Source organism: Cordyceps fumosorosea, assembly GCF_001636725.1.
Source record: "Cordyceps fumosorosea ARSEF 2679 chromosome Unknown scaffold_3, whole genome shotgun sequence".
NCBI lineage: Eukaryota > Fungi > Ascomycota > Sordariomycetes > Hypocreales > Cordycipitaceae > Cordyceps > Cordyceps fumosorosea.
In genome coordinates, this window is record NW_017387303.1 from 660,153 (window position 1) to 673,567 (window position 13,415).

At 54.6% G+C, this 13,415-nt stretch overlaps 6 protein-coding genes across 6 annotated transcripts; 5 read left to right on the plus strand and 1 right to left on the minus strand.

Annotated features, from left to right (window-relative positions):
- Positions 1-1,262: 1,262 nt before the first annotated feature.
- Positions 1,263-2,025, plus strand: ISF_01898 (UPF0643 protein; the record flags this gene model as incomplete). Its single annotated transcript, XM_018845505.1, has 2 exons — positions 1,263-1,702; positions 1,806-2,025. 2 exons carry the CDS (start codon positions 1,263-1,265, stop codon positions 2,023-2,025), a joined length of 660 nt encoding a protein of 219 aa, XP_018707228.1.
- Positions 2,026-2,622: 597 nt separating this feature from the next.
- On the plus strand, positions 2,623-3,837 carry ISF_01899 (eukaryotic translation initiation factor 3 subunit 3; the record flags this gene model as incomplete). Its single annotated transcript, XM_018845506.1, has 3 exons — positions 2,623-2,676; positions 2,749-3,215; positions 3,276-3,837. The coding sequence occupies 3 exons, from the start codon at positions 2,623-2,625 to the stop codon at positions 3,835-3,837; spliced, it is 1,083 nt and encodes a 360-aa protein (XP_018707229.1).
- Positions 3,838-5,017: 1,180 nt separating this feature from the next.
- ISF_01900 (adenosylhomocysteinase) lies at positions 5,018-6,367 on the plus strand (the record flags this gene model as incomplete). Its single annotated transcript, XM_018845507.1, has 1 exon — positions 5,018-6,367. The coding sequence occupies one exon, from the start codon at positions 5,018-5,020 to the stop codon at positions 6,365-6,367; it is 1,350 nt and encodes a 449-aa protein (XP_018707230.1).
- Positions 6,368-6,924: 557 nt separating this feature from the next.
- On the minus strand, positions 6,925-9,496 carry ISF_01901 (glyoxylate reductase; the record flags this gene model as incomplete). Its single annotated transcript, XM_018845508.1, has 5 exons — positions 6,925-7,266; positions 7,347-7,774; positions 7,841-8,055; positions 8,669-9,094; positions 9,171-9,496. 5 exons carry the CDS (start codon positions 9,494-9,496, stop codon positions 6,925-6,927), a joined length of 1,737 nt encoding a protein of 578 aa, XP_018707231.1.
- Positions 9,497-11,570: 2,074 nt separating this feature from the next.
- Positions 11,571-12,080, plus strand: ISF_01902 (RNA binding protein; the record flags this gene model as incomplete). Its single annotated transcript, XM_018845509.1, has 2 exons — positions 11,571-11,715; positions 11,815-12,080. The coding sequence occupies 2 exons, from the start codon at positions 11,571-11,573 to the stop codon at positions 12,078-12,080; spliced, it is 411 nt and encodes a 136-aa protein (XP_018707232.1).
- Positions 12,081-12,658: 578 nt separating this feature from the next.
- On the plus strand, positions 12,659-13,106 carry ISF_01903 (mitochondrial import inner membrane translocase subunit tim9; the record flags this gene model as incomplete). Its single annotated transcript, XM_018845510.1, has 3 exons — positions 12,659-12,666; positions 12,776-12,845; positions 12,918-13,106. The coding sequence occupies 3 exons, from the start codon at positions 12,659-12,661 to the stop codon at positions 13,104-13,106; spliced, it is 267 nt and encodes an 88-aa protein (XP_018707233.1).
- Between the last annotated feature and the right edge of the window lie 309 nt (positions 13,107-13,415).

Below are 13,415 nucleotides of genomic sequence, written 5' to 3' on the forward strand. Positions count from 1 at the left end.
AAGTAGATCCCACAGTATCCGTAACAGTAGTAAGAATACTGCAGCTTCTCATGTGGCGGGCATTGAGTGTGAGCGGAGGGACGCACAAGCGATGAGCACTGTCGCCCCCAGGATGGTGTCATCCAGGAACCTCCACGCAATGAGCGCTAACAGGCAAAAGAGCATAAGCGTAACCGCACCGGCCGATGATGGGTGGGACTGGCCGCACGTCACATCATTTTTTCCTTTCCTCTTTTCAGTTGGAAACCAAAACAAGTCCGCTCATCTCAATCAAGTTCAGCATGGTGTGTATGGAGTGGCTCACGCCATGCGGGTGAGTTCTCACGCTAAACCTTGTTGCGCTCGCTTGTCTGACTTTTGACGGTGTATGTATCCGTAAAAAGGGTTGCGAAAAGAAAAACAAAGAGAGAGTTTCGTTGCACGGGGAGGTTGCTCGAGTCAGAAAGGCCTGGCTTTCTGGCCAGTTCTTTCCCGCCCAAGCCTTTCTACTCATTTCTGATCAACTTCTGGATTTCTCTCCTCCCCGCAGACCAATGCACGCCGTCTGTCGTGTCGTGTCTCTCCGTCTTCGGGCCCCTTGTTCCCCCCCCCTCCCCCTCCATTCAAGTGCCAATAATGCCACGTCCATTTGGGCTTTTCGCTAAGCACGTAGACTTTAATCCCATGACCATCGGTGTCGGCACACCACCTCAACGGCACTCGGCGCTGCTCCCGAACCCGAACCGGTGCTGTAAAGTCTGTTTGGGCAAGGCTGCAAAGACCCTGCACTGCCTTTTGTGGCGCCGATCTTGGAGAATGGCGAAATCACCCTGCCCGACCGCCTCATCACAATAACTGCACCCCCCTTCGTCTCTCACTTTCATTGCCCGGTAGCCGTCAGGCGTCGAGCCCATCCATGCAATCCATCCACACAGTCCCGCCGCCCGTCTCGTAACGACGCCTGTCGCATCTGTGCATGACTTGCGACTTGTCGGTAGACCGTCCCCAGCGCCGCCAAGGCCAATCCTCCACAAAGTCGATAAAAGTCGTCTTCTCCGCCTATTCCCCCGTGTTGTCCTGTTTTTCTTCTCTCCCCCCAAACGCGTAGCTGCACACCTTTTTGCCGTTCGTTCCTGATTGCTTCCTTCACCCTTTCGCTTGTCCAAATTCCGTTTCGTCAAAAGTGCCCTCGCTTCTGCTCGCAGCGTTTTGTATCTGTACAGCGATATTAGTAGCAGCTCGCCCCTCGCCGAGCGCATTCCCCTCAACGTCCGGCTACAGCCATGGCTGTGCAAGAGGTAGCGACTCTTCTTCCGATCCAACCTCCCAAACTGGCCAGAGACGTAACTGAAGGCAGTCTCGAAGACGTTCAGCCATGGAGCGAGCCTCGCTTCATCGTGCAGTCGCCGTACAACGAGCTCCGGCACCAGCTGGACTTGACCACGCTTGACTATGAGAATGCGCTGCTGGCGAAGGCGCTGAGTACTCTCGACGCGACTCGAGAGGACTATGCCGTTGCGTCGTACAACGTCTCGTTCAACTGGTCAGATGTCATGGCCCGTCTCAAAGCGCTCGTCAGCGTATACGGCCAGCCGTATCGGAATGCCACTTTTTACATCGTCGCATTCCGCTCGCAGATCAAGCCCAGTACCGACTACAGCCACCTGGGCGAGCTCGACAAGGCTGCTCATCTCGAGGCGGTCGAAAGTGGCGGGTTTCTCAAGTATGTCGTATGCAAACCAACACTCCCCATTCCCCGAGTCAACTGACCCCAGCGAGCCACGGCTGCGCTTGCTGCTGGTGCCCGTCAAGCTGACATGTCGCAGGTACTGGTTTGGCTCCCCGGACTCGGAGCTGCGTAACTTGGCCACATGCCTTTGGCGTTCCAAGGAAGATGCAGTTGCTGGAGGTCGCGGCCCCGCTCACAGAAAGGCGGCCATGTCAACCCGGTCGTTGTACGCGTACTGGAAAATCGACCAGCACCGTCTCACCATCCGCAACAACGCTGAAGCTTGGGAGATCGTTCCTTGGGTCGACGATGCTTGAGCGGTGAGACTGCGATGTCCGTGAGCATTTTCTGATCCGTTTTTTTCGGCGAGCACGGTTTTTATCAGATTTTTTTTTGGAGTTTTCCTTCTTGGTCGCTGTGAGCCGATTTTTCCGCGACTCCTTTATTCATGATTTCAAAACGGCCTTCTTGCAACAGAGAAAGCTTGGGGTTGTTGAATTGCGTGCAGAGCGCAAATTAATTCGTCAAAAACCCTAGCTATCGCTATAGATGCATTTAAAAATAGAGAGTACATTTTTTCCAAAGACGTTAGCAGTGAGAATACTGGTGCTGGGCACGATACCTCATGCAGTGCTGAGAGATGAGTCGATGCCTTCCAGGCGCTGGTGATGATGGAGAGTGCACGTTGCTGCCCCCGCGTTACGAGAGGCGGCGCCAGACATGACGCCCACATTCTGCCGCGTTTCACCGCCTTCCACCCACAACCACCCACAAATCCATGTTGGAAAAGTTCGATATTTCACGAGCACGCCTGCGAACACGACCATCCCTTTGCCGCTCACCCCCAGCGCCCGGATTCTCGCCCTGCAGCATCACTTACGGCTAGCGCACGAATTACTCTCGAATCCGACATAATGGCCGACACCACTACCGACGCGCCTGCTCAGGCTGTGCAGGTCGAAGCTCTCGTGAGTTGCTTCATGCCCCACCTTGCGTCGCCTCTCCCCCCTCACGCCCGCTAATATGGTGTGCGACTGTAGGTGATTATGAAGATCGCGAAGCACTGCTCGACCAACTTTCCCAGCATGGCCACCGGGTCCCTTGTTGGCATGGACCAGAACAACGTCGTCGAGATCACCAACACATTTCCCTTCCCCACTGTCGACTCGTCCGCTGTCGACAGCCACCAGAACGATGCTGCCCTGGTTGCCGCTGCCGCCCCTCGCCAAAAGTCCAACATTGCCTACCAGAACGAGATGATCCGTCACCTTAAGGAGGTCAACATTGATGCCAACAATGTCGGATTCTACACAAGCGCCACAATGGGCAACTTCGTCAACATGGCCTTGATCGAGAACCTCTATTTCTACCAGAAGGAGCAGAAGGACATTGTTGCCCTCGTCTACGATACCAGCAGAAGCTCTCAGGGCAATCTGAGTCTGCGCGCATTCAGACTTACCCCTACCTTCATGAACGCTTATAAGGAGGCTAAGTTTACCACAGAGAGGTAAGCCGGGAGAGATGTCTGGGCAATCCGTTCAACCGATGTACTAACAGGGTCTCACAGCCTGCAAAAGTCGAAGCTCACCTTCAAGGATATCCTTGTTGAACTTCCCGTCACTGTCCACAACTCGCACCTCCTCACATCCTTCCTCCATCAGATGCCCGCTATCCCTTCACAAGACGACCTTGAAGGGCCGACGACGCTGGCGGAGCTTGAGCGCGAGCCCATCAACGCTCCTCTCTACCCCAACATCGACAACCTTGACGTCGCCGTCGATCCTTACCTGGAAAAGACCTGTGATCTGCTGCTAGAAAGCATCGAGTCGCACTACACCGACCTCAACAACTTCCAGTTCTACCAGCGCCAGCTTGCTCGCGAGCAGACCAAGATTTCACAGTGGCAAGCCAAGCGCAAGGCTGAGAATGCCCAACGCACCCTCGCCAAGCAACCCCTCCTCCCCGAAGATGAGTGGCAAAGGCTGTTCAAGCTTCCCCAGGAGCCCAGCCGCCTGGAGGGCATGCTCAACGCCAAGCAGGTTGAGCAGTACGGCAAGCAGGTGGACGGGTTCACGGCCGGTATTACTTCCAAGATGTTCGCTGTTCGAGAGAATCTCCTGCCGCAGTAAGTCTAGGACGGAGGCGAAGGTAAAAGGGACAAATAACACAAAAAGGGAGGACATAGAGATCTCATTGGGCTGTGCATGCATGTTATGACAGATGAGTGTGGCAACCTTGGAGACATGCTGGATTGTGTTGCATTAGCGGCGTTCCGGAATAAGATGGTATATAATGGTAGTTACGGCGTACCTTCGAAGAATAGAAGGATGGCGCCGAGTTGAACCATTGAGGAGGCCTCGTATCTTTTGTGAAAATTGTGTGATGGCCAGGGACGAGATCTGGTTTGTACAGACTCATAAGTCTCAGCCGAGTCTCACGAGTCTCACGAGGGAAATCTAGTAAACTTGGAATGTCTAGGGCTGTACAGCTTAGATGCCGAATCTGCAGCCCATCTGGGGATGCAATGATAATCTAGAGATATATTCGAGAGATAGCCAGCCTCTACAATAACGCTTATGTTGTCACTTTTACTACTGAACCTAGACCAGATGATGCTTTTCGAACGTTAATACCGCAATTGAGACTCGGGCTGTCGCTCTGCCGAATGGTCTTTGCAACCTTGATGAGGGAGAAGTGAGGCGCTTCAGCGCACATATTGGAGGGGTAACGGAGAAATGAGGTACTTGCCCCCAAAGTAGCTAGTAACGAAGGTGGACACTCGAGTCTGGAGGTCCGGTGAGCTCCCAGGGCTGACCACGTTGAATGTACATACATATGTTGAGGCCAAAGTGCGGCATAATTCCTTCGGATGTCGGATATAAGTGGCAAATGTGATACAAATTCATTTGAGTCAATACCGATTGTCAGCCTCAGGATACCTATCTGTGTACTGACTATATGTCTTTCTACACTAACCTCATTGCTGCGGTGATGGGTTTCTGCCCCTCCTCCCCTCTGTTGGGACAGCGCAAATTTTACCCCTCCATTTAAATCCGGGTACCTGTTGCTCAAGTACCTTCCATCTGCAGGCAACCCTTTCACCGCCCGACTCCTCAACCTCCGGAATCCGACACTGCCCCTCTTTGTCCCGCCGCCTTATTTCTTAGCCAGCTAACATTTTTTTCTCTCGTCCTTCCCCTCGATCCTCCCCTCTCTTCCTCCTCATTCCTACCCCTTCATCCTCTCTTCTTTTCCAGCAATTCTTCATTAACCTTTCCCTTCACCCCCTCCCATCACACATCACACATCATGTCTGCTCCTGCCACCAAGTTCAAGGTCGCTGACCTCTCCCTGGCCGCCTTTGGCCGCAAGGAGATCGAGCTCGCCGAGAACGAAATGCCTGGTCTCATGGCCATCCGTCAGAAGTACGCTGCCGACCAGCCGCTCGCCGGTGCCCGCATCGCCGGTTGCCTGCACATGACCATCCAGACGGCCGTCCTCATCGAGACCCTCACCGCCCTCGGCGCCGAGGTCACCTGGACCAGCTGCAACATTTTCAGCACCCAGGACCACGCCGCCGCCGCCATCGCCGCCGCCGGCGTCCCCGTCTTTGCCTGGAAGGGCGAGACCGAGGAGGAGTACAACTGGTGCCTCGAGCAGCAGCTCTCCGCCTTCAAGGACGACAAGAAGCTCAACCTCATCCTCGACGACGGCGGCGACCTGACCTCGCTCGTCCACACCAAGTACCCCGAGCAGCTCAAGGACTGCTACGGTGTCTCCGAGGAGACCACCACCGGTGTCCACCACCTCTACCGCATGCTCAAGGACGGCAAGCTCCTTGTCCCCGCCATCAACGTCAACGACTCGGTCACCAAGTCCAAGTTTGACAACCTCTACGGCTGCCGCGAGTCCCTCATTGACGGTATCAAGCGTGCTACCGATGTCATGATTGCCGGCAAGGTCGCCGTCGTCGCCGGTTTCGGTGATGTCGGCAAGGGCTGCGCCATGGCCCTTCACGGCATGGGTGCCCGCGTCATCGTCACCGAGATTGACCCCATCAACGCCCTCCAGGCCGCCATGGCCGGCTACCAGGTCACCACCATGGAGAAGGCCGCTGCCATCGGTCAGATCTTCGTCACCACCACTGGCTGCCGTGACATTCTCACCGGCGTCCACTTCTCTGCCATGCCCAACGATGCCATCGTCTGCAACATTGGTCACTTCGACATTGAGATTGACGTTGCCTGGCTCAAGAAGAACGCCACCTCCGTCCAGAACATCAAGCCCCAGGTTGACCGCTTCCTGATGCCCTCTGGCCGCCACATCATCCTCCTGGCTGAGGGTCGCCTTGTCAACCTTGGCTGTGCCACCGGCCACTCCTCCTTCGTCATGTCCTGCTCCTTCACCAACCAGGTCCTTGCCCAGATTGCTCTGTACAAGGCCAAGGATGAGGCTTGGGGCAAAAAGTACGTCGAGTTCGCCAAGACCGGTGCCTTCGAGACTGGTGTCTACGTACTCCCCAAGATTCTCGACGAGGAGGTCGCCCGTCTCCACCTTGCTCACTGCCAGGTCGAGCTCAGCAGCCTCACCAACGTCCAGGCTGAGTACCTTGGCCTCCCCGCCGAGGGTCCCTTCAAGAGCGACATCTACCGCTACTAAGCGGAGATTGCACTGTAATAATAACAGCCCAAACCAGAGTTTCCTTCAACCGGCACTCGCTTGACGTGGAACAATCTTTTCTACATATAGCATATTGGGGTACACTTGTGTTTTCAACAGCATAATATTGCGAGGCATTTGGGTTGGGCAAGATAAAAAGTATGGGGGAATATTTATGATTTCTTTTGTTTACATGATGTTGGCACCTTTGCCGCTGTGGTCTTTTGCATAAGGCTGGCTAAAGGTGTGCTTTTTCAACAAATGGCGTTGTTATTGCTTGGTAATGATTCCCCCTACGGAACGAGAGACGACATTATACATGGTATGAGCGATTGACCCTGCGGGCAACACTCTTGAAGGCCCGTCAACCGTGGCCGATTTAGATTCCCTTAATTAAGACGATTCTAAACAACATGTCCCATTTATGTGTATGCCGATTGCCAATTTTGCTGTGTCTGTTGCAGCTATTCCGGTCTGTCTATCTCGACCACCGTCTATCTCAACTACCATCTATCTCTATTACGGTTTGTGAATGTCTACTACAACCCATCATCTACCTACTGCATATCCTTTTGCTCCGGCACGATGCTCTTTAGCCGGCCTTCCTCCAGCGCGAGGCGCACGTTGTCGAGCGCCCACTCCTCCATCTTGGTCTCGGTCTCGCGCGTCCAGGTGCCCATGTGCGGCACCAGCATGACCCTGTCGTTGGCCAGCAGGCCCGAGTGCACCTCCGGCTCGTCCTCGAAGACGTCCAGCCCTGCGCTCGCCACCACGCCCGCGTCCAGCGCCGCCACCAGCGCCGCCTCATCCATCACCGCGCCGCGCGCCGTATTGACCACCACGACGCCGGGCTTCATCATGCCAAACTCGCGCGTCGAGATGATGTGCCTCGTCTTGGGCTGTTGTTTCATCTTGTCAGTCACTACATCCCACGCAAACTACCTGTCCGCTATTTGAAGGGCCGGGGGGGTTGGCTTACGTTTAGTGGGAGGTTCAGGCTGAGGACGTCGCTCTCCGCCAGCAGCCTCTCGAAGCCCACGTACCCTGCGCCGCCCTCCTCCGCCGGGTCCAACCGGGTGCGGTTGTGGTAGCGCACCTCCATGCCGAACGCGCGCGCCTTGGCCGCCAGGTTGCGGCCGATGCCGCCCATGCCGAGGATGCCGAGGACCTTGCCCTGCGGGTCGCGGCCGAGCGCGGGCAGCCTGGCCGGGTCGCCGCGGGGCCCGCTGGCGCCGCGAAAGGTGCCCTCGCGGAGCGTCTTCATGGCGACGTTGAGGTTGCGCAGGGCGCCGAGGATGAGGAACAGCGCGACGTCGGCGGTGGCGTCGTCGACGGCGGTGGGCGTGTTGGAGACGCGGATGTCGCGGGCGCGGCACGCGGCGACGTCGATCTGGTCATATCCGGCGCCTTTTTTTTTAATAAAAAAAAATCCCAAATAGTGAAACTTTTCGCTTGGGTTAAGCAGGGACGCACCTTTGTGGCAGACGAAGCGGCAGCGAGGGGGAAGAGCGGAGACGAGCTCGGCGTCGAAGAGGCCGGTGATGCGGGCGGAGCCGTAGGTCCGGAAGATGGCTTCGACGCCGGAAAAGGCCTCGGACTGGCACTCGGCGAGGAACTCGGCGCGGTTGGTGGCGGTGGGTTGGATCATGCCGCCGATTTGGGCGACGGAGGTCAACGCATCATGGGCTCTGGTAGCAGTTTATCGTATTAGTGGTTGGTTCTGTTTGAGGTTGACGGTGGGGAGGGGAAGGGGGGCAACCAACAGCTCAAGGCTTCCCAACAAGAGGAATCTGGGCTTTTGAGGGGCAGTCATATTTTCGGTCAGGTATCGTGTCGAGCTGCCAAGTCAAGTAAGATGGCGTGTATGAGAGTGTTTAAGAGTGTACGAGAGAGAGAGTTGATGTTGAGCATCACGGTAGTGGGGCAATGTAGAGGGCGCCCGATGACGGAGGTGAGTGAGCTGGCCGGCGGGCGCTTTTATCCAATCGAGATGATTTGTCCCATCAGACATTAATTACAGCAAGTTTTGTGGAGAGGACTGATAGACCGTTTGTGATATGTGGTAGTTTGTATTATATTCTGCTGGTGACAGCTGTGTAGGTTTTATGAGGCTTCATTGTGTGACAAAGGAAAGGCACAATCGCTGTGCAAGGGAACGAAAAGAGTGCCTGCAATCCAAGAAAAAAAAAAGAATGAACCTCCATTCAGGAACGCTTCATGTAAAGAGAGGGCTGGAAGCACTTTTCCTCTATGATATAAGTTGATAAATAAATGGCCAACCAATGCTTCCTCCTCCCCTACATGAGCAACCGCCAGGCACCGAGCAGGACGGCGGCGAAGCCGGTGCAGACGCCCATGAGCCACTGCAAGGTCTGAAACTTGACCTGCTCGAGCTTCTCGCGGAGGGCGGCAACCTCCTGCTCGATCTTGGTCTCGGTCTCCTTGATCTTGAGCTCCTGGCTAAGGGCCTCCTCGCGGATGCGGCCCTTTTCGAGGTTGAGGTCGAGGCGGACGCTGGCCTGGGTGCGCGAGACCTCGTCGCGCAGGCGGCTGCCGAGCTTGGCGATGTCGTTGGCGAGGCGCTCGTGGGCGCCGCGCGTCGTGTTGGTCTCGGTGCTGTCGGCGGAGAGCAGCTCGGAGCGCAGCTTAGCAAAGTCGACCTTTTGCGTGTACGTGGCCTTGGCCGAGTCCTCGCGAAGGACCATTGTGCGCGTGAGGTTCTGGATGCTGTGGGGGCAAAAGTTAGCACTTCATGTTGATTCCGTGGCCCGATTGAATCGTCTCGCGGCAGGGGGCGGCTCACCTCTCCTCAATCACGTCACTCAGGACCTTCATCATGGCCACGGACTGCTCCTCGGTGAAGCCCTCGTCGCGCAGGCGCTTGACGAACTTGAGCGTGTCGAAGTGGTGGTCGCGGGCGCGCGGCGTCGTGGCGTGGAACGCGCGCGACAGGATCGGACTTCGTCGGTCGGCGCCGCTCGCAGGAGAAGGGCGAGGCCGTCGGGCGCGAGTGGCCATTGAAGAGAGGGCAACGTTCGGGGCGAGATGGCGAGGAGCCGTCGCGGACTGCCAGCTGAGGCGCGGCAGAAGGAAGCGCGGCAGCATCTCCGCGGCGGTGACAGCAGCCATTGTCGCAAGTAATACGATTGTTGGTTCGTGGCGGGATGATGGGGGATGGCTTGGCTTGTCGAGTTTGCAGCAAAAGACGATGATAGTGATGTGTTGGTCAAGCCAAACAGAAATGTTGGAGACTCGGTTTGCACGAGACAGCTTATTAGTGGGGGGCGGAGCGTCGGAGAGCATCGGCCCAAGGGTCCGGCCGTTACGTACAAAGAATGTCACAGTAAATAGTGAAATATTGAAAATAGACAAACGTTGCACTGGCTTATTGTTGTGGAAATCAATCTTTCTCGAATTTGAAAATATTTTGAAGGTCACTTCCCTGGCAAGAAGAAATCTACCGACCCCAAGTCATCACCTTGCGGATTGCGGTGGTACTCTCGCGTCCCTGCCACTCACTATAGCGCTCACATCCTTGGGATTAATAGCAAGTAGGCAGACAAGTAAGAAACTTACTATATAACAGTAAAACATTTCCCCCATCGTGGACTTAATTTTGAATGAAAAAAAAAAGATCATAGATTTAATGAGCCTTGATCATAACTCGGCCACCGCTGAGATGCTTCGTCATTGAAAGCAGCACTTGCAGCATTCTTCCCGTGGTTGTGTTATAAAAAAGCATAATTATTCCAGTGAAATATCATATCCCAGTCTGCATTCCAAGCTGCACCGTATGCCGATTCGAGCTACTAACATCCTACGCCATGCAGTCGGCATCATCGGCATCATCGGCTGGTTGGATAACATGCTCACCGACACGACTTCGTTTCAATACGAACGGAAGCAGTCCCTCACAACAAGGTAAAGCTGCCTTGCTATCCGGTCGCCGATCTTCATCTGCCTCACGCAGCAGCGCGCCCTCTCGCCCTTGGCGTCATTGCGCATCGCCGTCGATCAGATGTCGTTCCAAGGGCCTCCCCGACACTTGCCGAGACAAGATGACAAAGAAGGATGCAAGCTGTGAGCATCCTGCATGTCTTCAATTCTCCGATGTTGTCGTCTTTTTTTTCTTCCCCGCATTAGCAGTGTATTAAGTTGGCTGCAGCGATATGGATGTGCAGCGATATGGATGTGCAGCGATATGGATGTGCAGCCCTGCACGTCTTAGACAGTAGAAAGAGCGGCAAGTGCCGCATCTCAAGACGGACAGAGGCTGGCTGAAAATGCCTACATGGTAGACTTGCAGCTTTCTTTGCCAGCCATCACGCACCATAACTGGTCTCTCCATCGTATTCGTCGCACGGCAATAGCCGCTTTCTATTTTCTATCAATTTGTTCCGAGACCTACATAAAATATTGGATAATTACAATATGATTCATGCCATGCCGTCAATGATCGACATGTTTACTCTATCCATATTGCCTAAAAGTAGGACTGTCCGATGCAACGAGAAGTAGCCCCGGGCCGTACGCTCAATATGACCTCAAAAATCGGTGGTGGACCAGGCGCTCGCCCGGCGGCTTCGACTGAGAGACTATCCACGTCAAAAAAGATTAGATCCAAACGGAGTCACAGGTCCCAATCACAAAGAGTTGGAGGCGTAGCTGCCGCAGAGGCTGAAAGATGGGGTTCCGGGACGATCTTCATGATCTGCTACTAGAGACATCATCGACAGCATGTCTCGGATCCTGCATCGATAGTCTGATATCGGACGCACAATGTTGGAGATCATGTTTCGGCTCTGATGCTTATCTATCAATAATACAATTTCCTATCTGAATGATTGGGTACGTATCATGCCTTTGACTGAAGAGAAGGAGCAAGCTGGCAGCCAAATCCGCAGGGGTGTCAAGTGCCGGACATGAAGTCATCCCCAACTTCCGGCTTGAGCCAGAGTACTTTCACGAGTACACTAGAGAGAAGTGCCTAGACTTTGAAGCTGTACGTGGTTGGAAGCTATGGTGCTTGCAAAGTACCTGCCTACTTCTTCTCAACAGTCACGAGGATGGGACATCTCTCGACTATTTAACAGCTGCTCTCCCCCTTTCCCGGCGTCTTCTTTTTTCTCATCAACAACACGATCCTGCAAGCAAGCAATTCTACACGCTCTATTTACAAACAAACCCTAACAAGCATCTCACCATGGCTCTCGCTCTTCCCATGCATAACATTCCCATGGATGAACCTGCCCCATCCGAGGTCTTCGACTTTGAAGGCACCACGCTTTACAACTGGGTTCTCTCCGAGACCGAGCATGCCCACATTGCCAACATGCTGGAGATGGATCGTAAGAATACCCATACCCCCTTCACCCATTTGCATACCCCCAGTGCACGGGACGCGCGGCGACGAAGAAGAAGTAGCTGACATGACTTGCCGTCCACAGCCAGCGAGCTCACGCTCAAAGGCTCCAACTTCCTCCAGGACCGCTCCCAGTGCGCCGGCTGCGGCAAGCACTCGGGCATGGACGACTTTGTCCACAACGCTCTCTATGCTGGCATCCACTCAGTCGACTTCATGAAGGACTTCCTCCTTGGCAAGACCAAGCAGGCAACCCCGTTCACCGAGCACGAAGTCGTCTGCTCCCGCTGCAGCACCAAGCATAAGGAGGCCAGGTCCTGGTTGGCCTACCCTCCCTGGCCTAGATACTAAGTAAATCGCAGGTAGGGGTCACGACCGCTACCGCGTTTACTTACACACCTCGCTTCTGGCCATTGAGAGATCATCTGTCAAGTGTTTCATCTCTCCATAGTATTGTTTGGTCTTTTTTTTCCTTGTCTGTTTTAGCCGTGTACTCATCTAGCAAGACACGGGTGGCCAGTTTAGCTTCTATCAATGAGATCGCATTTTATCGAAATGCCTACCCGCTTCGTTCCCTCCATATCTGTGTCAAGTTTCGCGATGTCGGCCGAGTGCACCACCAACAGCTGAATAAGAAATGCCAATTTTATCGTAGATTTATATACCAGACTCTTTATCGCATACTTTGTATGGTTCCCCTTTTTTTTTCTTTTTTCGCTGCTTCGTTACGCTGAGGACCGGCTCTCTGTTCATACTTCCACTTTTGGCTTATCGATAAGCGCAACCTCCCGATAACGAACCTGGCTAACGTAAAGTTGCCGTTCTGCGAAATCTCATCCCCAGCGTCATCTCTACAAACAAGCAGCCCAGCACCACCACAGCTCTCCCAACTAACGTTTCCCTCATTTTCCGCTTTTCAACCCGCCAAAATGGACATGTACGTCTTCCCGTCCGCGAATTCCCCTTGCCGCGAGGACAGCCGATGCGACGCGACAACAGGATCGGACCGCAAAAAAAAAAGGGAACGCTAACAACCAGCGAAACAGGCTTTCCGCATCCGAGCAGCGCACCCTGGAGCAGCGCATGCAGAAGCGCCAGGTCAAGGAATTCATGGGCGTACGTCTGAACACCATCAACCCCCGAGGGGCCAGGAGGGAGAAAGAAAAGGAGTGCTAACCGCGTCCGCAGGCTTTCGGCGGCCTTGTCGACCACTGCTTCACCTCGTGCGTCGACGACTTCACCTCCAAGGCGCTCTCCTCCCGCGAGAACGGCTGCATCAACCGCTGCGTGCTCAAGTGGATGGCCACCCAGCAGCGCGTCAGCGACCGCTTCCAGGAGCACAACGCTCAGCTGTCGCAGCAGATGCAGCAGAACTAAACGACGGGCGGTTCCGTCCAGGACAACTTTTGAATATAATACGAAAGAAAAAGAGGGGGACATCACAGGGGGCGTGGGATCGGCTTGTAGGAATAAATGGCATTACGAGAGCCTGTTGCCCGGTTGGCGGCCGGCAAGTGTATCATCATGAGGGAAGTGCTCCTGGAGAGGATAAAGGAGCAACGGGGTTTTTGGAACACTGGCAATGGTGACCAGTGCCGGAAACCATAAAGGGCCATGCCGAAACACATACTGTAATTTTACAAAATCACCGACGATAGTCGTACTCTGGCGGTAACTACCGCTAAG